Source organism: Carassius auratus, chromosome 9 (genome assembly GCF_003368295.1).
Source record: "Carassius auratus strain Wakin chromosome 9, ASM336829v1, whole genome shotgun sequence".
In the NCBI taxonomy this organism is placed as follows: domain Eukaryota; kingdom Metazoa; phylum Chordata; class Actinopteri; order Cypriniformes; family Cyprinidae; genus Carassius; species Carassius auratus.
Genome location: NC_039251.1, coordinates 10,992,901 through 11,018,229, shown reverse-complemented (window position 1 = coordinate 11,018,229; position 25,329 = coordinate 10,992,901). Strand labels below are relative to the sequence as shown.

Sequence of the window (25,329 nt, the reverse complement as noted above, 5' to 3'; positions counted from 1 at the left end):
AATTACTATATAGTAATATATTGTTATCAGGATTTTTTCATATCATGAAATAAAATTTTGGTCATATCGCCCACCCCTAGCATAGAGAATGAGCTGCATGATTTAGTAGAAAAACACTGCCTAATAAGTTGCTTTTTCCTATTTATGAATGCATGTGCTTGAGTTATAATCAGTAAACACTACTTTTAAGGGATAAAGGCCAAAATATTAATAATAATACATGGTTATAAAGGAGATTGCTTTATTTGCTCAGTATACACACATCTCATGTGGTGTCTTCATGAAAGAAAACATCAAATCACCTTTGATCTCCACAAGGAATGAGATGGCGTCATTGTTTGTCTGACAGCTGTAAGTTCCGCTGTGACATAATTCAGCACTTTGCACAGAGACTGTTCTCATGGCTTCCTCATACACAGTAACCATACCATCTTGAGGAAGCAACTCATTCCCATCTTTGTACCACCAGACTTGTGCATCAGGGTCTGAGACTTCGCATTGTAGTTTAAAGGGTCTTCCTGACTCAATGCATATGGTCCGCTGAGCCTCAGGGACACTGGAGAACGTCACGGGTGGAGCTACAGAATTTTGTACAGACACATTTACTTTTGATTGTTTCCTTTTTATAAAAAAATACATGCATTTATAATTTTCTCAAAACTTGATTCTAAAGAATGAGTCAAAATATTGACTAACATTCAGTGTTTTATGAAAGAGTCTGTTTGGCAAGAAAATAACTGTAAGAATATATTGAATTACTGTAATAAATTGGGAAGAAAACAGACATGAAGTTCGAATGTAAGATGAAAAATTAGTAGCGCAAGAGTAAAAGACAACATTCAAAGTCACAGATATTTTACAACAAAGACAAAACATGGGCAACAAACATCAAAGACAAACATACTGAAAATGAATTTAGTGGTGTTACTTGGTGCATGTATCAGGCCTTTGACTTTGTACATTTGTTAGTTAGTGATAGGATTTCCTGTAGCATCGCTAAGAAGTATATCATTGTAAATTATTAGTAGTATCTGTAATCAATAATAACTAAATAGATATCTGAATGAGACAATTACTTTTAAGTTTCCAATTTGTTAACTAATTACTGTTTTGAAAATTATTTTACTTTAACTTTTCCAGATGCTGCTATGAAATGCAAATGTAAATAATAATATTTTCTCTACCAAAATGTTCATACGCAGTAACAACATCTTACAGCAACCTATTATTCTGGCTTTTATCCAAACAGATTGAACAGAGTTAGTAACCATTGCATGATCGAAGTGGTTAGTTTGGTAATCGGATGGATTGAGCTGGCGTAGATGATTGATGAATCACCTGGTAGGTCCACTGCAAACTGGACGGTGACATCATCTGTCTCACAAGCATGTTCTCCAGAGTGAGACGGCTCGGCTGTTTTCACAAGAGCTCTGAAAGTCTCCTTAGATTGGGTGATAATGTCGCATTCTTGGAGTTCCCCACCTTCCTTGTACCAGCACACCTCTGCCATTGTGCTCGATACCTCAGGTTGTGGAAAATTAGCAATATCTGTTCCATCATTTGACTTGCTCCTGTCAGTCTCATGGATAGTTGAAGTTTGCAAAGATGTAGCTAAGGGGTTTAATTTAATATCTTTTAATGCAAGCAGATAGTTTGACCTAAACAGGTAATATTTAAAATAAATAGCAATGAGAAAAAATAAAAGTTATACTAAATTGAAGTTATATACTGAGTATGAGTATAATTTACTAGTATAATTTAATCTGTATTAAATGGTTATTTTTTTTAGATTTCATTTCATATGTTTGTTTTCTTCTTTGATTTTAATATATGATTAAAAGACTGGAACTGATGTAGCAGTGTGGATTTAAACTAGTTAAAAAAAAATCACCTTTGACATCCACCTTAAATTTTATGTCATCATCCTTTGCCTTGTAGTTGTTTACACCTGATTGACCCGAGCCTATAACTGGAACATTCAGTCTTCGCACACTTTCCTCTGATTCAAGTGTATGTCCATTTTCAGAGTAGAACTGTATTCTGTCCTTGTAACAATGAACTGGAGAATCACCTTCAATGGGTCTGACAGCTTCATCTTCTGGTGGTAGTGTAAAGAATTCTACTTTATGGCAAGGTTCTTCAGTTTTGAGGAGACAAAGCAATGTTTATCGTGAGTTATCTATTAAGAGTGTAAGTGTAAAACAATTTGGTTGACTAGGGTACAGAACATTTAAGCAAAAGCCAGACAAAGTTAGTTGCTTTTGATCATTAATGGTGTGTTAAAAACAATCTTGAGTCACCTTTCACTTCCTCTTGATGTACAACAAATTCATCCTTGGTAACATCCTTGGTCTCATATGCTTCTTGCAAACACATCTTTGATGACTGGATGAGCTCTTTCTGTGTTTTAGGTTTATTGAACATAACAGTTGTCTCCTCTTCTTGGCAGGATGTAGGTTTTTCTTGGGTTGTGTGTTCAGATTTCTCAGTTAGCGGTACACTGGAACAGTCTGCGTCCATGCTTTCATCCATTCCACAAATTGGTGTGGAATTTGTCTTCGAAGCTAGGGATATTTCAAGTTATATGAAAAGAGACATGTATTACAATTATGACACATTACATTGTATACTTTACATTAGCTAAGCTAAATAAACTGCACTTATAGCTTTGCAATCAAAAATTGTATAGACTTGTATCTTTTTATTACTTGCATATTAAAAAGACACTATTTTGGCTAGAAGTTAGATTAAAAGATGATACAATATATTTTTTTAGTGAGGTGATCTTTGTTAGATAAATATTTGGTGATGGAATTCTATAGGTAAATAATTATAAAAAGTAGCTGTTTTTTTATCTAAGTCAGTAAGTTGAAGGTTTCGGAGTTATTCAGATTCAGTAATGGATCCGAATAGAGAAGAATGACGTTAAGTGGTTGTTAGGTGGTAAATGTCAATGGCATATATTTTGCTCCCATCATTATTTGCAGAATGATGGAGCTAACTATTTAAATCACCTTCAACATCCACCTTAAAAGCTAAGACATCTCGATCCATGTCACTCTCTTGTATTGTGATGTGAGGCGAGCCTTCATCTTCAGAAACTGAAGTATTTATCTGGTTAGCTGGTTGTAGCTGTGGTTTAAGCATTGTTTGTGGTTGTGGTTGTAGCATTGTTTGTAGTTGTGGTTGTAGCTGTGGTTGTAGTTGTGGCTGTAACTGTGGTTGTAGTTGTGGCTGTAACTGTGGTTGTAGCTCTGGTTGTAGTATCGGTTGTAGCTGTGGTTGTAGATCTGGTTGTAGTATCCTTTGTAGCTGTGGTTGTAGCATTGGTTGTAGCTCTGGTTGTACAGTTGGTTGAAGCATTGGTTGTGGCTCTGGTTGTACAATTGGTTGTAGCATTTGTTGTAGCTGTGGCTGTAACATTGGTTGTAGATGTGGTTGTAGCATTGGTTGTAGCATTGGTTGTAGTTCTGGTTGTAGTATTGGATGTAGCAGTGGTTGTAGCATTGGTTCTGGCTGTTGTTCCTCTTCAATCAATCTGAAGGTTGTAGCTACAGACACTGGGGTATCCCACTGAATCTCTTCTCCAGATCTTTCTGTCGGGAAATTGTTGTTCTCTTTTTCAGATCTGATCTCAGCCTCAGTTGCTGATGTTCTCAGGAACTCTTCTATAGTTGAATTTTTTACACAAAGAAAATGTGAAGTTCTTTTCTTTTCTGTCTTCATAGTCAGAAAAGCTTTTTAATTTTTAAGAGTATTTCAAGATTGTAAAAATGTAAGAGTGATGACCATATCAAATAGTGGTCTAAAACAAGCCAAACAGTGGTTAAAACACATATTAAAAACAAAACACAATTACACAAGAAGTCATATCACCAACTTTCATTCACTCATCTATTCTGTATTTCAGCTCTCTGTAACATAATTCAGTCAAGACAATCCTGATGATGGTTCTGAATGACACATGGACAAGATGACTCAAGCAAATGTAGACATGTACAGTTTAAGTTTAAATGAAATGTGCTTCAATGAAGAATGAAGATAGGTAAGTCTATGGAATGAGTGTTAGTTTGGAAGAAGGGTTTGCAGACCAACTGGATGTTGGATAAAGACATGATAGCATGGATTAGTTTTGGGAAGGTAACCAAGATGCAGGGGACCAGCATCTCCAAAAAGAGCCATTGGATAGTTAAAACCACCTTTGTTAGTGGCACAGAGGCACTGGGTTAAATGCTTGGGTTGAGGTAGCATTATATCACCTTTAATATCCACAGTGCACTGGACAGAGTCATCATAGGTCTCACCACTGAACACCTCATAGTGAGACAGTTCTGCTGTTAGAAAAGCCACAAAGAAAACAATAACTGACTTGCTTCAGCCATGTTAATGCTCCTAATTCTGAATGGCATACAAATAAGTGGCAAACCACCTTGGTCCATTTCAAATGGGATGGGATCATCTGGTATCTTTTGGCTGTTTACTTCGAAAAGAGATGTCTCTGGTGTGTGGATGATTACTGTTCCTCTGGATGCATCTGAGTGAACTTCAGGTTCAGTTTCTGGTTCATATTCAGATTTGGATTCAAGTTCCAAATCAGGTTCAAATTCAGGTTCCAGTTCAGATTGAGAAAGCATGACTTTCTCTTCTTTTGTCTCGCTGATATACGGAGTGGTATCTGAAATTTCATAACCTGGTGGAACAGGTTCCATTTCTTCAGTGCATTTGGTCTTCTCAACTTCAGGATCAGCCAAAAATGTTGGTGGTGGCACTACAGATGACCATTGACAGAGGAATGCTTTATTCATTGTAAGTGACTAATTTCTAAACTCAGAAAGACAGAACCAATTATGGCCATTGAAGCCAAGGACATACAAGTAACATTGTCAGAATACATTTAAAGAGATTTAAAAAAAAAAAGCTACATAGAGCACACAATTGTTAGTTGTCACACAAAAACATTAAGTATATTAGAAGCAAATATTTGAAAATCACCTTGGTCTTGTACATTAAACTGGATGACATCACCCGTTCTCAGACAGTCGTACCATCCAGAATTAGAGGGCTGTGCTGTCTTGACAGCTAACGTCCTCCTGGTACACTCCGTTTTGATATGAGGCTGACTTTTTGAGACAAGCCCTACACCATCCTTGTAATAACACACATTGGCATTTGGATCTGAGATCTCACCGTGCAAATCAGTGGAGTAGTCTGCTTCAACCAGCTGGTTCTTCACTGTGTCTGGTAATGTTGAGAACATCACCGGTGGGTCTAAGGGTGATCCGTTGCATTATTAAAGAATATACATAATTAATATCCCTTATTAAAAAGTAATCTAGACTGCCTATCTGTGATTTCTCAGACCATCTGCCAAGAAGCAAGTTAAATAATGCAAAACATGTAACATTTGTATCAAATCACTGCCAACAAGTTGGATGCAATGGTGAGAGGCATGTCCATAACATCACTGCTAAGAGACACAGACAACAAAAAGCTTGATTGTTAGTTTGCACCTAGTTTGGCAAATGTGTTACTGGATGAACAAGATTCGCAAAAAGTCATAAATCACCTTTGATATCCACAGTGAAATGGACAGAGTCGTCGGATGATTCACAGCGGTACAATCCAGAATGACTGGGCTCAGCTGGATTGACTACCAGTGTCCTTACATCTCCCTCTGACTGAATATCCAAACCAGTCTCGGGTTGAAGCTCCATATCGTTGTGGAACCAGCTGACTTGGGCTGTAGGCTCTGAGACCTTACAGTGGAGTTCAAAGTGGCCACCAGCTTCAATGCATTTATTCGTCTCAACTTCAGGAACAGCTGAGAACCTCACTGGTGCAGCTACAGATGATGGTTTATATCAGAATCATCAAGAATGTCAAGAAATTAACCAGATTAAAAGACCTATTGCTTTAAGATACCATGCAATAACTCAATATACAAGAACATCATGACAATGAAAAGATAATCCAAAATGTTAAAGCTAAAGCAGAACATTTTTTGACAGAGGTACTAAAGAATGTGACAAAAGAGCAATACAGAAAGCAGTGATTGTTAGTGGCATAATTGCAAGAACACATAATTAATTTGTAAGTGAGGAATAAATTTGGCCAAAATCACCTCGTATCTCCACATGAAACTTGATGACATCATCCTTTGTTGTGCAGCTGTACACACCGGCATGAGAAGGGTGTGCTGATTGAATACTGAGTGTTCTCATGCGGTCATTTGATTTGATGTCTACTCCAGATTCTACAAGGAGCTGATACCCATCTTTGTACCACTGGACCTGTGCAGTAGAGTCTGAAACTTCACACTGCAGGACAATGGGGCAGCCTGGTTCAATGCACTTTCTCCGTTTAACCTCAGGAACAGCAGAGAACCTCACCGGTGGAGCTATGGATATTTTAGAGTGTCCTTACTTTATAGTTTTAATAGTCATTATTATTAATATATATATATATAAAAAAAAGTCTTAGTCTAAATCTTAATCTTACTCTTAATCAACTTTTGACATGTCAGGCAAAATGAAATTGTAATTTAATTCACTAGTAAACATTTTAATCACCTTTAACATCCACATTGAAGTGTACAGCATCCCCCCTTGTCTTGCAGCTGTACACCCCTGAGTGGTAAAATTCAGCTGACTGGACAATCAGTTGCCTCTTTATGCCCTTGGACTTGAAGTCTAGTCCACTTTGCGGTAGAATCTTCACACCATCTTTATACCAGGAGACCTGGGCGAGTGGATCTGAGAGCTCACATTGCAGTGCTATCGGTGAGCCTGCTTCAATGGACTTGTTCCTCTCATGGTCCGGAAGAATGGAGAACCTCACTGGTGGAGCTATATGTGCGTTGGTTCAGCATTATTTGGTAAACTTTAGAGACTTGGAAGTGCAAGATTCCATTGTTGGACACACTCATTTGATTTTAATTCATAGGAATGCAAATGAATGTTATTAAAAAATGCCTTCATTCTTAGATTTCCGACATGTCAACATTATGAAGCTGATTAACAACTTTGAAGAACAGAATAGTAAGAACAGAAAAGACTCACCCTCAACCTCCACGTTAAACCTGATGACATCATCAATAGCATCACAACTATAAACTCCTGAGTGGGAGAAATCAGCTGATTGGATGACAATCCTCCTCATTGTTCCCTCTGACTGGATGTGCAGACCTTCCATTGATTGAAGTTCAACACCATTCTTATACCAACGAACTGGAGCCTCAGGGTCTGACAGCTCACAGTAGAGAACAATAGGGTTGCCAACCTCCACAAACTTGTTTCGATCCATTTCAGAAAGTGGAGTGAATTTTACCAGTGGAGCTGATTGATGAGAATATATCAGCAAGTTCAACAACACAAGTAGAACAGTTAATATCATTATAAATATATCTTGGTGCAAGGAAAGCAAAGTTAAGTGTATACCTTGTATATACAAAGCAGCAGAATCTCGAATTCCATAGGCAATGAAGGTGATCTCTGCTCCATTGTCTGTGTCCCGTACCCCACGAATGCGTAGGGACTGGTGTGTACGCGAACGCCTTATGGAGAAACGGTCATCGTCTTGAAGCTGATTTCCATTTAAGAACCAAGTCCCTATAACCGAGGCAGACAGCTCAATGGTAAAGCAGGCATCCTGGCCCTCTGGCACTAAAGCGTCTTGTAGAGGTGCTTGTATTCTGGCAACTGGGACTGGAATTGGGAATGAAATTTGTTAGTGCTTTTTTGTGTATGCAATGGATAGCCCTAAATAGGAGCTTACCAAGGTGAACTGCTCGTGGAAACTCTACATTCCCACTCCTTCCATATTTGTTGACACTGCATATCCGAAATCTGTAGTCTGCCTCGCATGGAACGCTGTCACCAAGAATCTCCACTGAGGTTGCAGAGTCTGTGGTCAAACATTGCAGCCACTCCTGTGAGCCAACAACCTCTTGCCTCTCAATTATATACCCTGAAGGTGGATTCTTCCGAGAGTCTTGTGCTGGAAACCAGGAAAGGAGGGCTGCATTTGCTCTTTCTGTGTTAATCTGTACTCCGATTGGACAGCTTGGTGGACAGTGCCTTGCAGCTGAAATTAGCACAAGAGAAGAAGTTAGTTGAAAATGAATAGTTTTCACATTCTGAAAGAGGTGTGTTTACATATGATTAATTCCAAACAAATGTTTTCTTACCTTTCACCCGTAGCTGTGATGACGTCTTCGATCTACCCACATAGAACATGACCATACCAGAGTCTTGTGGTGTGGTGTTGACAAAAACCAAGATGTGTGTCCTTCCAAAGGATTTGATAATGGTCTGATGGGTTTCCCTTAGTTCTGTTCCATCTTTGTACCAATGAATGTCCATTTCCTCCTCCTCCACTTCTACACAGAAGGCTGCATTTTCCCCCTCTAGAACGTCAACTTTTCGTGGCAGCTTTCTTACAATGGTACCTTCAAGAGCAAGTTTACATTAAGTACATCAAGTGTACATTTGATGTAACTTATAGAGCTGCAAATGCTCAAAATTTGGTTTTCCCAGGCAGAAGCAATAATTGAGTGGTTGTTGATATATATATATATATATATATATATATATATATATATATATATATATATATATATATATATATATTTTTTTTTTTTTTTTACCTTTGACTGCTACCTCAGCAATGCTTCTGCCCCCATCAGCCATTTCACAGAGATATATCCCATCGTCATCAACTCCAATATCACGAATTGTGAGTCGTCGCTTTGTGCCCCATTCCTCCATCCCATATTTGGCTCCAGGCTGTAGTCGTCTGTCTTCTAAGTACCAGGTGATTGGAACAGAGTCCTCAGGAACTTCACACTCAAGAACAGCCAAGTCTCTCTCCCATACTTGCAAGTCATTCAGTGGTTGCTTAAATCGAACAGGTGGCTCTGTTGTTACAAGATGAAAAGAGCCCAAAAAGGAAAGTTCTTAAAATGTGTTGCTTTTTTATGTCAGTAATGGATAGATCTGCATTATCTCTGCAGAGATGCAGTTGCAAAGTATCAAATAACTACACCGCTAACAGTGACCAGCGTATTGTTTGTTTTGGATTGTTTTGTGCTTGATGTCCAAATATGCTTTCTAACTAACTAACCATCAACTAACCAGAAAGACCATGCTTTGCATACATTAGCCTCTACCAGCATTGATATTGATGCCTTATGTGCTAATGAGGTAATCTGAAATCAGGAATGATGTTGTTTTTTTCATACTTTCTCATACATTTTAGAAAGTAATTGGTATACTATGTGAACTGAAGTGAAGATTATGTTCTTGTTTAAAATATATAACAATTCTTAAAAAACTATAAATTTACTTGAGAGGCAACCCTGCATAAGTTTTTTTTTTTAAGTTCCAAAAATCTGCCAGTGCAGTTAGGCTTAACTTCAAGATAAAATGCATGAAAACTTGATTTAAAAACAATGATTTAACATTTTAGAATTGTTGTTTCTTATTTATCTTTTTCATGTTTCATATTTTATTGTACCTTACTAAAAAGTATATAGCTTTAAGAATTATGACTAAAAGAGTAAATGTCATCCCTGATAGTATTGTTATAATTATTATTATTTTGTCTCGTAATGCTTGCTTTAGTAGACATACCTTCGGTTTAGACCTGGTGACTTGAAAGCCTTTTGAGCTATATGGAGTTGCCTGGCTCTGATACAATATAGTCATGCAAAGCAATCAGTTTTGACTGTTTGATGGTCCATGTGAGAAATATGAGCTTGCCTCCAGAGATTTCTATCACGTGTGTGGGCCTCAGGCCCTTTCAAAGCCTAAGTGACTTTGCAGATATAGGACTGGGTGGAATCTGTTTCATGTTAATGAGTTTGGCCAGGTCAGGTAATTTTAAAGCTCCCTTGATGCATTTCATTCAATTAAATCATCAGAAAAGTAACTGCTGATTAGAGTACCAAATGCTCAACATAACAGTTGGCAACTGGATCCTTAATTGTACAGGCCATATAAAGTTTATGCCAAATTTTTTGATATATAATAGATCACTTGTGTTGATCTGCACTGATCATATCCAAAGTCAGATGGCTCTTACCTTTGATGATAAGGTGTACAGCACTCAGGGTTTGCCCTGCAGTGTTTGAAGCAGAACAGACATAAACTCCATTGTCCTGTTGTTTGCAGTAGAGAACTTTAAGTGTGAAGTAACCCTCCCTGTCTTCATACAAAAGATACCGTCTCCCAGACAAGATAAGTCTCCCATCTTTCCTCCATAATATTTCTGGTTTTGGCTTCCCTGTTACATAGCACCGAAACTTTGCATGTTTCCCTTCTGTCACTGCAAACATTTTCACTTTGGCTGAGTTTGGCAGTGGATCGTCTTTCAGCCTTGTCGCAACCTGCCTACCACTTCTCTGTTTTCCCTGATGTGCTTTCCAGTGGCCGTTAGTGTAACCGTTACGGTTCCCTTCATCTTCATGTCCTGGTCCAGCATCCACCAACAGCACAGCTCCTGCCAGACTCTCTCCAAATTCATTCCTGGCCTTGCATGTGTACACCCCTCCATCTGGTGCTCTTGTCTTGAAAATCTTTAGTTGGAACCATCCTCCATCCTGATAGCTGATGGCGAAATGTGTGCTTTCAAAGATCTCATTCAACTTCTTGCCATCCTTCTCCCACATCACTTCTGGTCTAGGGTTTCCCCACAGCTTACAGGAGAACACAGCATCCTCTCCTCGTCCAACTCTAGTCGAGAGGGGCTTGATGAGGAAGCGGGGCTTGTTTTCCTCCCGAAATTCCATCTCCTGTGCTTCACCTTCTACTTTCAAAGTGGCTGCTGCGTAAGTCTCTCCAATGGAGTTCTTGGCCTTGCAGATGTATTGCCCGCTGTCCTCCATTGTCACAGAACTTATGATAAGGTTATAGACATTGCCATCTTCAAACACCCGGTATCTGCCCTCTGGATGAATCTTCTCATTGTTTCTCTCCCATATAACTGCTGGTCTGGGATCCCCGCCAATCTGGCATTTCAGAACTGCATCTGTGCCACTTTGTACTACCACAGGACGAGGGTAGGCCAGGAACCGTGGCGCTCCACCAAACACATCCATCCCTGCTCACTTGCCAACCTCCACTCAGACTGACAGGCTACAGGCATTCAGTCTATATATTACTCTGGAAGAATTTTGTTGTCCAGCTGTTTATCAAGTCTCCGATTAGAAACAAAGAAAATGACATTTAATTCATGCACTGATAATAACAAACAGTTTCATACATTATTTAGATAATACAGACAGTATGTGCTAAAATATCAAGTTGAATGTCAAAAATCCTGAATTTCAATTGAGGTAGTAAACAGGATGCAGAATTATACATTTTTAAGTAATCCATATGATCCATATGAATCATAATTATTATATTTTTAATTCTACTTAAAAGCAGAAGTAGACTTGGCACTGGATCTGACAAATTACCTCTTTCATCATTTACTAAAGTAATATAGTTCAGTGTTTGTTCGACTTGACATGTTTATAGCATTAATTGTCTAACTATATTTGTCTTTTCAGAAAATGAAAAATGAATAACCAAACTATTCATGTCCCAATAATTTTGAAAAGCTAGCTAATTCTTAAATTGTCTGCTAAATTATTGTCTCATTAAAAACTCATTGAGTTTTGGTGTGTGTACTAACAACATTTTATGGTGTAAGCTCTACCCAGATTAAAGGTAGTACACCAGAATATTAATGGCCAGATATTATGCCTTGTGTGAGAAGTGGAGAACCATCTTTTAGCCATACTGCAACAGCGACCACAACACATAACTAACACAGCTGGTGCTGTATTTCAATGGGAAGTGCTTTATATAGTATGCCCTAAATAAAGACCTATGAGAGGGCATGTGTCAGGTATCACAAAGCACACTACAGAACACGCGTGCACATACAACACAGGTCTCACACACTCATGCAGGACACACCCCATGGGGACCTCTCGGTCAAAATATGCTTGCCTCTCTCACACCCCTTTTAGCAAATGCAGTGACAAATTTAGGTGTTAAATGTCATTGTCAAAATTAGTTTGTTTGTCATAAGTTTCAAGAAAGAAACACTTCATCTGTAGTTTTAAGTGATATCTTCCTCTGAAAATATCCTCCGTTGCATATGAAGCAATCCAGACCATGTTGGTTAAAATGCCCTCATATGATATATATATTTAAGTGTGGCTTCTCAATTTCAATCACGCTGCATGTTTTGCCTCTGAAGTGTACAGGGAATGTTTATACGCCAGAGCTAGTTTATCTGTTTTAGGATGGTAGAACACATGAATCTCTAGTCCTGGGAATCTATGACGCACAGTGAACTTCAGGAAAACGATCCGGTGTCCTCTTCAGAAACTTAAACGTCTGCTGGTTATTCATCATGCTACGCATTGAGGTTTGTGCTACGCTACAAACAAGACAACAACACATGATATAAGTCACACATAAACTACCTTATAAAAATCTCCCTAGAACACACTAACCATATTACTATTTACTCCTACTATATATATCCACTGCATAGTGTGTATATTGTATTGTCCAAATGAAGAAAACGGGTGTTCAGGTCAACATTAAAGAACTCGTAGTAGAAAGAAACAAACAGGGAAGATACTCTTATAATATAATCAATTGCCATTAATGTTTAAATGTACAGCATCTACGATTTCCCTTAGGGAGATTAACCTTCTGTTTGTGTTCCTAATTTAATTAGACTGACCTTTGACCTCAGGGAAACTGCACTTTGTAACAAACATATCCTACCTCTCTTCAGTCCTTAGAGACAACTGTCAATATACATTCCGTGGCAACCAGCTTCTCCTGCTTCACTGGCCCTCACTTCCAGTGGTAGTGGTTTAAAAAAAAAAGAATAATCCTTTTCCACTTTGGTAAGTTAGTTGCGGTAAGTCCTCCTCATTAACATCTAGTCAGTGTCACCTGCCCATTTTGCCAAAGCTTTTACATGCCCCTTTCAAGATGATTTTAGCCTTATAAAACAGCTTTCCTTAGAACGCTCCAGCAGTCCCACAATCTGTGTGGCGTTTAGTCCTGAGACACCCCTAGTGTCATTGTTCGTAGAAGGCCGTTAAATGCTTTTGCAGCTGCTGCTGTCCCCTAAAAATACTGGCAGCCTCGATGACAGCAGTGAAGATAAGTCAGGCTCTCCATTCACTTGCTCGCAGTGGCTAAAGATAGGTCGGATGGCTCGTCCTGAGCAGATTGCTTGACTTACTTGAGACCTTGCAATAAAACTTAAGGAGAAGGGCAGTAGCCTTCTGGCCTCCTGAAAACTTTCAGCATTTATGTTCAGATCTTTCTTTTTTGTGTGTGTGGAATCAGCGCCATCCAAAAGCATTCAGAGCCTGCAGAGGATTCCTGGTAATGGCCATAATTTTATGGGATCTGTCATCAGCCTTAGTAGAGGTGTAGGCCTACAAATTACTAAGACAAGTATTCTGAACACAATTACTCTGGCCTGTTTAAAAACAACACAACAACATTTGATGCAAATGCCGTAATGTTGCTGCACTCAACTGGTGTGACAATAGCCAATATTGTTATTTCGAAAAAGCATGGTGCATTTCATTGTCAGAAAAGGTACAGCGAATTGTCCTTTGATAAACTGAGCAACTGTGAAATGCCTTTGTGGAAATATCTAAGAATGAAGCGTTCAAAGAACAGATCCAGAGGGGAGTTGCATGCACGTGTGATTGGGCTTATGAATGTGTGAGGGTGAACACGGAGAGCAGTGACCCCTCAGCTGTTTAGAGGCTCACATCTCACAGGCTCAAAGCTGCCTCCTCTGATTTCAGCCATTGGAAGTAATCTGATCTTACCCTGAACCCTGAAACCAGCATCCTGGCAATGAAACGGTTTGTACAAGCCACTTTGTGAAAACCTGCAGGGATTAGCGGTCCTCTTTTTGAAACTTCCAAATTCCACACCAGCTGGTAAAGAAGATATTAGCAAGTGCGTCGTTTCTTTATGTATTGCAACCTGTTGCAATATGGACAGTGCAAAAGGAATAATTGTAAAAACAACATTGAGAGTCTGTTAATAGCTATGTGTGGCTGATAAAGCCCAGTTGTTCTCGTGTTGATGTATTTTCCATTAAAACAAGAAGTTTGAGTAAAAGCTTTATTTATGTTGAATATGAATACAATTTGCTACTTACCAACCAATTGTAGATGTATAGGGTCATCAGTATATGTGGCTTGTTTTTTGTTTTTGGTAGAAAAAGAATGAAATTTAAATAGACCAGTAATCTGAAGTTCATTTTGTTGACATTTAGAAGTATTCTACAGTAGCGTAAGCTTATAAATGTAAATTCCACTTTTGATACTTTCTATATGAGACTTGGAACTTGTAGATTGTTTGTAGAAAAGCCTAAATTCACCATCAGTTGTATAAATATCTACCTCATGAATGTTAAATGTTCCCCACTTATGCAATAAAATGTGCAATATCCTTATATTTATCTGTTACCCCTCCATCCTAATACATCCCTGCATCTTACTCAATCCTATTCCATTATCATTTATAGCACAAATGTTTATACAACTTATTTATTAGCAAATATTTCTGGTCTGTGTGTTGTTGTCTCTGTGTACTGGAAGCGTATGTCACTAAAACAAATTCTTTGTATGTGCAAGCATACTTGGCAATAAAGCTCTTTCTGATTCTGATTATAACCCCCCTTTTTTGTAGCTAATATTTGAAATAATAGTAGAAATGTATTTTTAATAATAACTTTGCTGTTGCTTTCACTGTAACTTTTTAACTTTGTTTACTGTTGCAGTATGATCAAAATAAATAACAATTTGTTTGTCAATTATTTATAGTGGTTTGATAATGGCAAGCAGAGCACTTAACAGCTCTCTCCTTCCCTCTGCTGGCAGGAGAACGGCCACAGCTGTCCATACCCAGTTAGCTTATTTTAAAAATAGACTCCTTATTCACATGCTGCCTTAACAGTTTTGTCTGGAACCTTTTACCTGCTGATTCCAAATAATAAAATGAGAATCTGTCTGTCCCCCAATAATCAGTCATTTATTTTCTTGTTAGACTTACATATCAAACTGAAGTTTTACATTTGAAGCAAACCCACAAATGTCTCACAAAGTTCTTTTGTATCCAGGTAGAAGATTTCTTATGATTTCTCATTTTAAAAAGTGTTGTCATTGCTTTATAAACAGCTTTCTTCTGACCCGCTCTGACATGTTGTGTCTTGCATATCTGCTAGAACTATCCAAATATATTTCAAGCCATTTGTTTACAAAGGTGGCCGCTGCACCAAAAAGTGATGTCTCCTTTTCTTAGAAAACATTGGTTTATCTATGATAACCAAGCATGTAATAGATAGAGGCACAGAGATGAAGATACGTTATGAAGTTAAAAAGTGTAAAATGCCTTTATACACAATATTTTTCAGATGGTTTAGTTCCGAAGAGTGATTGGGGCAAGTAGCAAATCTGATTTCACTACAGTCAAGAAATGAATGTTGTTCATAGACAAAACTTATATAATTTTCAATTTTCATTATTCCTCTGTTACTGCAGTTATTCTTGCTGAATGTGTTCAATCAGGGTACTGCTGCTGGGAGTATATCTTTTATAATTTGTCTCTAACATTATTTTGTTGTTTCTTTTCCAAAACTATTGTACTTACTTGATCTTTTTACAAGAGGAGACAACAGTTTTACTGAAGAGCAAGAGAAAAACACAAAATCAAGAACATTGCTTTTTAACAGTTAATGCTTACAAATGATTGTTATTTCAATCAAATTTTCTGTGATCATGCATTAATTGTGAAAATATTATTTAGGGTTTAGCAAGACAGCCATTTTATTCCAAACAACAAATAATTTTCGATGTGGGGAAATGTTATTGGCTTAAAAAATCACAGAATGTGTTATTGTAGATAAGAATCTAATGAATGTGTGAAAGGCACCATAGAAACCACTTGGCTATGTATCTAATGACCCAGTGTTATATGCAGTTAGCAGATTTTCACGGGTCTAAGTAATCTGATGAATAACATTTTTGACGTTTCATGGGATGGAAGAAGTTGGTAAACTACTAAACGGAAAACATAGAGAGTTTCCCCGGGCTCCAAATACTTTCTCCGATTGCCTTCTGAAACATGAATAGACATGAATGCTGAATGTCTACAGCAGCACATCTTTAGCAAAGGATATCAGAATGCCAAGAAAATGTCTCAATATTTGTGAAAATATGCATGTCTTTTCCATTAATTGCACTTCTTTTGCAAGTGAGCACGTTTGACTTTGACATTGTTCAAAGCACCGTGTGAAAGAATGTTTTTTAAAGATCTAATGATGAATGAATTTCTCTTGCTGTCACTTCAGTTGGTTCATGTATTTTAGACGCTGGAGCCTCAGCACATCAAATGGCTGGTTTCTTGTCATGACAGCGTTTACCTGTGAATCGCTAAGTCAGAGTGACATATAAGCCTGGCATGACCTCTCAGTTTCACGTTTTTCACTGTTTGTTTTTCCTACATCTACCTCGCTGTTTCCTCATGATTTCAGATTGAGCCTGGCAAGTCTATTCCTATACGACCTCGCTGATCTACAGCAGAGCCAAGCTGTCATTTAATATTACTACCTCTGCAAATCGCAAGAGCACAAAAATTAATCCTGCTGATCTACTGTGTTGAAAGAAAACAGCTGATGCATATATGTCAGACAATTGCACAGCTCTAGCAATTCAAATGAATTTACACAAGGTTTAGAATTCTGCCTGGATGCTAAATGCCTGCAGTGCCCTGTCTCTACTTGCTTGTTTTTTTTTGCCAGGAAACATTACAGCTGGAAGGTGTCTGTCTGAGCCGAGTCATTACGAACTGTCTGCCTAGATATTCCTTTGTTTAAACATGTTCACATTTAAAGCACAGTCTCTTTAATCTGAATAAAGAATACACTGTAGTAGGTCAGATTGTTCACAAATGAAGTGATAGTCATGCAGTTCATTTAGCAGCCACTGTGTGGTGATAAAGAATCAGGAGCAGTGCAGCAGTTGTCAGACTTTGTCAGTCCTTCCTTTGGTCCGTCTTTTAATAGTCCTGCTTCATTGTTTTATTTTAGCTATTCTAAAATTCATTGTTAATTGTTTTATAGGCGACATTTTCAGTAGAAAACACTTTAAAATAATCATTTTACTTTTTAAAGAAAGATTTAAGTTTAACACTTCACAATAAGGTTAATTGACTTGAAGCTTTTGGATTTTAATGTTAATTTAATTTTATTGATCTAAATTACAGTTTATCTTATTATATATGTGTATTATAAAATATAAGTATATAAAATAATAATTTTCAGGATTAATTTATGTTTCAATTAAATTAACTTATGACCTGAAATAATCATGTATTAGCATATGGAAGTCAACATTAACATTCACTAATAAATGATGTAAAAACTTCGTACCTCGTGGTACCATCACAAAGGAATGATCCTTTGGTGGAATGATCTTCCAAAATCTTTTTCTCTTTTCTTCCATCTTTCTCTGTCTAGCTTGGACTTATTTGAACAATGCTTGAAATGTGGTATGACGAGCACTTCCGGTGTCTATTTGCCTCATTAAAATGATTCGCTTTAATTCTTTATAAATTGGTTTTTACACTTTGTATATTTAATAGTTAATTTGTTCATTTGTTTCCACAGTCTAGGTGCCAATGCGTGGCTTCTACCCTTACTGGTGCAAGATGAGCCGAATGGAAGGTGTCAGGAATTTTAATGGCCTTGTGAGCCCTGGACAGCACTAACTACCTGCCTCCAGGCACAGAAGTTGAGGTCTTGGGTGGTAGCTGAAGGTATGCTGGTCTACATGTGTGAACAAGGCAGTCAGCAGGAGCACCTGGAGCCAAATAATGCAGATTCCACTCAGGTGCTTCCATCGAGAGTATTCATGACCTTCTGTCCGGTTTTTTGTTAAATATTTTGTTTAATCACAATAATTCAACATTTCATTTCTGAGTTTTTCACAAACATTCTCTGACCCAGTTTTGGTTATGTTGCTTATTCAGAAAATGTTATCAAACATGATTTGTTGTTCATGATGTATAGCAAATTTCAATGTCTTTTTAACACTACATGATTAAGCAACCATCAATGAACACTCCTTGTTAAATACAGTTTTTTCTTTCCAGAGCGAGGAACAAAACCAGAACAATCCTGTGACTTGTCAAGTCAAGTCACCTTTTTCTATACAGCGCTTTAAACAAAACAGATTGTGTCAAAGCAACTGAACAACATTAATTATGAAAACAGTGTGTCAATAATGCAAAATGACAGTTAAAGGCAGTTCATCATTGAATTCAGCAATGTCATCTCTGTTCAGTTTAAATCTGTGCAATCATTTGGATTTAAGTCAACGATATCCCCTCTGATTCCACAATCAGATAACAGGATTCTTTCATGAATGTCACTGTTAGCCATTTCCTCACCCAAATTACTAAAAGTGTGGCCCTAGATCCATAGTTTAAGGCATACTGTGAATAATAAAAATGCAAGTCTCTTATGTGCAACAAGGCTGTTTATTTGATCAAAAATACAGTAAAAAGAGTAGTAGTGTGAAATTGTATTACAATTTAAATAAACAGTTTTCTATTTAAATATATTTTCAAATGTAATTTATTCCCGTGACAGCAAAGCTGAATTTTCAGTAGCCATTACTCTAGGCTTCAGTGTCACATGATCCTTCAGAAATCATTCTAATGCTGATTTGTTGCTCAGAAAACATTTATTATTATTAATGTTGAAAAAAGATGTGCTGCTTAGTGTTTGTGCGGAAACTGAGAACAATTTTCAGGATACTTTGATAAATAGAACTTTTAAAGGAACAGCATTTATTTGAAACCATTTTTGTAACATTTATATTTATTTCAACTAATTAAATTTTTATTTTGTATCATTTTAAATGTCTTCACTGTCACTTTTTGCCATTTAATGCATCCTTACTGAAAGTATTCATCTGTAAAAAAAAACCTAACATTTTCTAACTGACCTCAGTCTTTTAAACATTAGCTTCAGTGTTCCAATAACACAAAGGGATTTTCTGCAAATACTAAATGAATACACATTAGTGATGTAACGATTAACCGCGAGCCGGTTGAAAATCGATTCAAATATATGACGATTCAAATCGGTTGAGATTCTAAACAAATAGCGATTCATTTAGGGGGAAGAGTTTTTATAAATGTTTGTCTGAGGGGAACTTACTGTATTTAGAGAAGTTTAGATGGTATTTTTTCTTTTCATCTTGCCTCTGTATAATGCATATTAAAGTTCATAAGTGCAGCCCTGCTTTGTTTACAGCGGTAACCAAGTAAATGCTTTCAGCTCCACCTGCTGGCAGAGAGTGAATCTGGATCTCATTCAACTCGTCTGCTGTTTCTGTTTCCATGCAGATATATTTTTATGAATAGTTTCACAAAATTGAAGTAAAATCATTCTGTTTTTGCTTCAGATTTTGAAATTCTACAATCTAATATAGATTAAAAAGTGCTTATGTTGTATGTATGCAGCATCTTTGTTTGGATCATGATTAAAATGCGGTGGTTGCCTCTAATTCTAAATGGAAAGAGCACAGACGAAGCCTTATTTTGTTTATATGAAGAGATTTCTTTTATTTGTGTTACTTATTTATTTGATCTCGGGCTTGTTTTAAAATTTCAATTTAGTTGTGTTATTTACATTTACATTCTATTTAAATTGTCATTTAGCAGATGCTTTTATCCAAAGCTACTTAAAAATGAGGACAATAGAAGCAATCAAAACCAACAAAAGAGCAAATGCAATATTAGTATAGTTTTATAGTGTTATATTTCAAATTCACAAAGAAATTTACAGCATTTTGTCAAAGCAATAATAAAAGGACACATTTAATTAATAATTTGTCTTAAATATAATTTTGTAAAAAAAATAATCATGAATCGAATCGAATCGTGAGTTGAGTGAATCGTTACATTCCTAATATACATACTGCATAGCTAAAAATGTGTCAGACCAAAAAACAACAACTTTCAAATTTTCCACTGTTTTGCATCAAGTCCCAACTGTGGCATAACACAACCAATCCAAATTCCTTGAGAACAGAGCAGCATACATGGATCATTCATCAGCTTAAATGACATATTAGTGGAATTTGAATCACTATTCTAAAGGTTTAAATATGAAATCCACTCTTGACAGAAAAAAACATCCATAACTAGACCAGACACCAGGCACGTGCACAGGTAGGGCTCAACCTGTGCAGAGCACATGCCCTTTTTGCCCTTACACTCCGAAGTGCCCTTTTTTTTGGTGGTGTTTTTTTTTTTTTTTTTTCAATGCTATTGGTCACCATTTACGTCTGTATGTCTGTTTTACAAATATTTAGCAAATGAAAGTTCTTAAAACGAGCTTGTGTAAATCTAATTAGATTCTCAAGCTGTCAGTAAGCTGATAACTCCGCCCCCTCTATATTCATTGAATCAACTGAAGTTCCACAGCAGCCGCACAGTAGACAACAGCTGAGCTGAACAGTTTTGCGAAGGGTAAATAAATATCTTGTTTTTTGAATAAGTACTACTAAACACTATGTCTATAAAGGCTCATATTTTATTTATTGGATGTCTGTCTGACTGGCTGAGACATGTGGGACGCATAGACAGTAAAAGGTGGGACGTCGCCTGAGAGAGAGGGCTAGCATTTGCCATCTAGTCATAGCCAATACATAGCCAACACTTAAATAGCCTGGGCATATAGTAGCATTTCATCTTTTATAAAATGCGATTTTGGCCAAATACATTTTACCACAGGAAAAACTGAGCGCTCCGTCTATATAGCTAAAAAAACTAGTTTGTAACCTGTAGATGAAAATGTAATGTGATCCCGGCAGCGGCAGGCGCCGTCGCCGTTTTAATGACGGACAAAAAAAAACAAAAAACATTTACACGCATTCGCTGGTCAAAAACGATATATTGATAACAACAAAATATAATTTGTTTTTACCATCGGAAAATCATAACAAGTTTCGTACTGGAATTTACACAAAGCAGCGAGTGATCCTCGTCACCTAGATAACTATATTTCTAAGAAATTTCTTCTTTGATTTATGATTGCTGATACACTTAATTTTTTAACATTTAGGATAATCATGTTATGGTATACTCTCCGTATACTCTCTGTATAAAAAGTAGTAAAACATGGTTTTACTACAGTAATGTAGTAGTAACTAAAAAAAATTACAGAAGATCACTGTGAAATCTTTATATTTTATCATGCAGAATGTAATTCATGATTCATTCCAAGGCTTCGTTTATTTGATCCAAAATACAGCAAAAACAGTAATATAGTGTAATATTTTTACAATTTTAAATAACTGTTTTCTATTTGAATATATTTTAAAATGTAATTTATTTTTGTGATCAAAGCTGAATTTTCAGCATCATTACTGCAGTTAATACTCTTCAGTGTCACGTGATCCTTCAGAAATGCTTTTCACTGCAACTGTACTTTTCACACTATTTTTATTTATTTTTTCATTGCTGGCTTACTTTAGGGAAAGTGTAGTGAATAGGAGACCTTCAAGAAACCAACATCCCTGGTCCACCACAGTATCAAATTTTTGCCAGGTAGGCGGAAACATGTTGGATATGTTATAGTAACGGTATGGCTATAGTTTCTTATAATCTGGAATTGAGTTTTACCGTAGTGTTGGACATAATTACTTAAATTATATTTCAAAGAAGTTAGTCAAAAATACTTGACTCATTGCTCACCTTCCCCTCTTCTCAATGTCATTCATAAAAATGCTAACCAAATAATACAAATTAGCTTATGAAACCAAACAGAATAGCTAAAAAAGAGAATATATATAATTGATATAAAAAAAGGGAGGGGGTGCCCTTTTTCAGTTTCAGCACATGCCCCTCAAAAGGTCTGTGCACGGCCCTGCCAGACACATTCATCTCTAAACAGAAGAGTCTTTGATGATTGACTTTCCCGAATAGAATTAAGTCAAAGGGGCCTATGTTTGAAACAGAACTGCAGATTATTTCTGCAAAACAGCAGCACAATACAAATCAAGAGGGAAATGATTGGAGCTTAGCTGGGGGACATGGATGAGTACAATGAAGCATGTTTTCTGAGCAAAAATTGACAGACAAGATAAGGATGTTCTATCACCGGGTGTAAACCAACTACAACTTGGGTCTTAACAGCTTTTTGACAGGTGGAACAAACTGTAAAACGATCCTGACCCCGTTTGTTCTTTGATGCACAAAAGCTCAGTGTAAAATGCATTTATGTTTGAAATATTTGAAAATTGTTTAGCTGCAAGCACATGCATGCCTGTGTGTCTTATGGCTCGATTAAGTCAAGATATTTTCAACATGAAAAGTTTTTTTTTTTTTTTTTAAGAGTCCAACAATGAAAAACCATATGAAAGTGGTTAGATTTTGCATTTTTCCTATTGAGTTCTTCTCATGAGTTGTTTAAAGTTATAATACTCACATTTTGACAACAATAAAAAGGTTAAATAATGGTTATATATATATATATATATATATATATATATATATATATATATATATATATATATATATATATATATATACATATATATATATATATATATATATATTAAAAAAAGCACTTATAATTGATTTTGGTTATTGCTATGTAAGGGGATTATACAACATAACTTTTTTATTTTTTTTTCAGGTGTATGACCAAAGTGTTTATGTCACTTTGAGAACTAAACTAAATATTTTTTCCCCCTTTTACCCATTAATGCCCAGACTGGGAAAGAACAGCTTTTCTTCTCAACTAGTGAACTGTGAAATGACTGTTAATTGTGAAAAAATGCTGTCTTGGTTCTAGGAGTTGTGTGTGTCTTGTGAAAGGCTGATCTAGTTGTGTATTTGTTTAATTCAGTTATTAGTTACTAGCTCTGTTGATTAAATTACCAACCTTTTTTAAATACATGGCTTCACTCTTTAAACATTGTTTAGATTCTTTCATCTGTGAAGGAAATCTGCTCCCTTAAGGTTGGTTGCCAAAAATCTGTTGTTTATATTTTTTTCTAGGTCTAAAGTCCTTCCTGAAATCAAAATTAGTACGTTCCTGACATAGTAAGCATCTTTTTTAGCTTATGGAAAACACACTGTGTGATCCAGATGGTCGACTGCGAATAGAAAAAAAGTAAATTGCAACATTTTATATACAATTCTGGCTTTTCTTTTCAAAATTGCTAGTTTATGTATCATAATTCTGACTTTTTTTCTCAGAATTGATAGAAAACATATTATGTTACACATATTGTAAATTGGTGGATGTGTGTGCGTGTGTGTGTGTATATATATATATATATATATATATATATATATATATATATATATATATGAAGGGTTCAGATGCAAAAGCCTCCAAGTAAAGTCTGAAATTTTCTTCTAAAATTAGTCTTTTTCTCAGGCTCCTATGCTTATGTTCAGATAATTCACTTTAATGGCAATGAAAATAACCTATTTACACACATTACTTGTTTTTGTTCTATTACCTTTTAACATACTTTTTAGTTTGTTTTTGCTGAGTCTGTTGATTCTACTAGAGGGACTGACTGTAAATGATTTATAAACATCATTTATAATGATAAAAATGCCAGTTTAAACATAAATCTCTTTATCATTACTCTTTAACGTGCCTCTGTCTTATATAAGTTAAGAAAGGAAAGGTAGGTTCTAGTGAAGAAGAAAGGGATGATTATGGTGATAAAATGCTGAATATTTTGCATTTACCTTAATATATACATACTCATATATTTCTCTGCCATGTTCTTAATGCATTCTTTGCTTTTATAGGAATGCTAAGCTCACCGGGTCTGTGAACGTGTTTGAACAACAGTCCACAAACTGCTGATCACAGCTTTAGCTCCAGAGGCAGTGACTAAAATTAACTAGCATCAGACTCCTCTGCGATCCTCCCTCTCCTCCTCACTGAGAGGTTACCCATGGTGCAGAGTGCTCATAATGAGAACATGCCGGAGATGCTTTGATGAGGCGGCCTTACTGCTGTATGCATGCATGCATTTGTGTGCCAGAGGGTGTTTCCAAATGCAAAGGTGTGCGTGTGTGTGTGTGTCTGTTCCTCTTCCTCTCTGGGTGACCCGCTGTTCCCAAGAAAGCTGACCTGACTGGGAAAACAAAAGCTGCACTCTTATTGACCTACTTCACACTGGTGCATAAATCTGATTGGGCGACAGGTTCTTTTACCTCGCACTTGTTGTAAAGAATGTACGGTCTGAGTTCAGCTTGAAAGAAAGCTGAAATATTATGTGATCACTCTTAACAGGGTCTTTGTTTAATCCCATACTATGTCTAGAAGCATGTTTACCCAGAGTGGTCACGAAAGAGCATTTGCAATCCCTAAGAATTCGACGTCTTGCGCTCATTGGACACATCTTATCTGGATTCTGATTTTATGAGTCCATTCTAGCTGACAGCATACCAGACAGTGACAGACATATTTGAGAAGTGATTAACTTTTATGTACGAGAAACACTCTGCTCATAATGGACTTCGTCTTATCCTTTGCATTGCACAAGCACACCATGTAACCCCAAGTTAAAATTGCACTCCAGGTCATGCTTCTCTTAAGAGCGCCGGTGACAAGTTCATCTGGGAGACAAATTAGGGCTGGAAGCATAGGAGGAACTCTGTACACATTTGAAATTGTTCCCATTCAGAGACAGGATCAGATTCGTTTCTTTTTTCGTTGACCCCTTTTCTTAATGGCAGTTCGAAATTTTCCTCAGTACAAACAAGGTGATGTCATATTGTTAATATGCTATCCAAGTTTAACATGCAGAAACAACTGTAGGTAAGGTTTTGCTGATTATCAAACCATTACTCTGTTTCAGCCAACCTGATGGTGAAACTGACACAGTCAATGGTGTGAGTTTGCAGCAGGACTATACACTTGGTGACCAATGTTTGACAGGGAGTTGTTTAGGAAACCTTTTTGAAATCACTTTGGTGATGCCGATTCACTTTTGCATCACTAGTCGTAGTCAGCAAACACAATGAGCATCCTGTTTGGTGAATGAGCAACACTCATTTAGCGTCATCAAAGAAATCCATAGTTTTTTCCCCCACACAGGTTTCTGCAATCTTGCAGATATGATTAACAGTAATATTATTTTTTAACTATATATTTTCTCTGTTTACACAAAATTAGAAAAATAATAACGTTAGTTAATGCACTGTGAACTAACATGAACAAACAATTGAAATTATATTTTTA

At 36.6% G+C, this 25,329-nt stretch overlaps 1 protein-coding gene and 1 long non-coding RNA gene across 23 annotated transcripts in view; one reads left to right on the top strand and one right to left on the bottom strand.

Moving 5' to 3' along the window:
- Positions 1–13,288, bottom strand: part of LOC113108333 (obscurin-like protein 1) — a 30,273-nt gene extending 16,985 nt beyond the window's left edge. For 2 of the 22 annotated variants that reach the window (XM_026271340.1, XM_026271342.1), the window contains exons 1-18: positions 12,789–13,288; positions 10,081–11,194; positions 8,645–8,914; positions 8,186–8,446; positions 7,774–8,082; positions 7,437–7,703; positions 7,059–7,334; positions 6,570–6,845; positions 6,122–6,397; positions 5,567–5,842; positions 4,993–5,268; positions 4,430–4,768; positions 4,260–4,334; positions 3,015–3,668; positions 2,301–2,564; positions 1,892–2,137; positions 1,339–1,611; positions 303–578 (exon numbers count right to left, since the gene is read on the bottom strand). In XM_026271340.1, coding sequence (XP_026127125.1) covers positions 303–578; positions 1,339–1,611; positions 1,892–2,137; positions 2,301–2,564; positions 3,015–3,668; positions 4,260–4,334; positions 4,430–4,768; positions 4,993–5,268; positions 5,567–5,842; positions 6,122–6,397; positions 6,570–6,845; positions 7,059–7,334; positions 7,437–7,703; positions 7,774–8,082; positions 8,186–8,446; positions 8,645–8,914; positions 10,081–11,095 — 5,629 coding nt within the window. In that variant the 5' untranslated portion in view covers positions 11,096–11,194; positions 12,789–13,288. The remainder of the gene's footprint in view (positions 1–302; positions 579–1,338; positions 1,612–1,891; positions 2,138–2,300; positions 2,565–3,014; positions 3,669–4,259; positions 4,335–4,429; positions 4,769–4,992; positions 5,269–5,566; positions 5,843–6,121; positions 6,398–6,569; positions 6,846–7,058; positions 7,335–7,436; positions 7,704–7,773; positions 8,083–8,185; positions 8,447–8,644; positions 8,915–10,080; positions 11,195–12,788) is intronic. The other 20 variants (XM_026271359.1, XM_026271361.1, XM_026271341.1 and 17 more) reach the window with 19 other exon arrangements.
- LOC113108348 (uncharacterized) lies at positions 12,304–18,640 on the top strand. The gene is made up of 3 exons (XR_003292778.1): positions 12,304–12,420; positions 17,710–17,932; positions 18,195–18,640. It is a non-coding gene; the product is annotated as an uncharacterized LOC113108348 (long non-coding RNA).
- Positions 18,641–25,329: the final 6,689 nt, after the last annotated feature.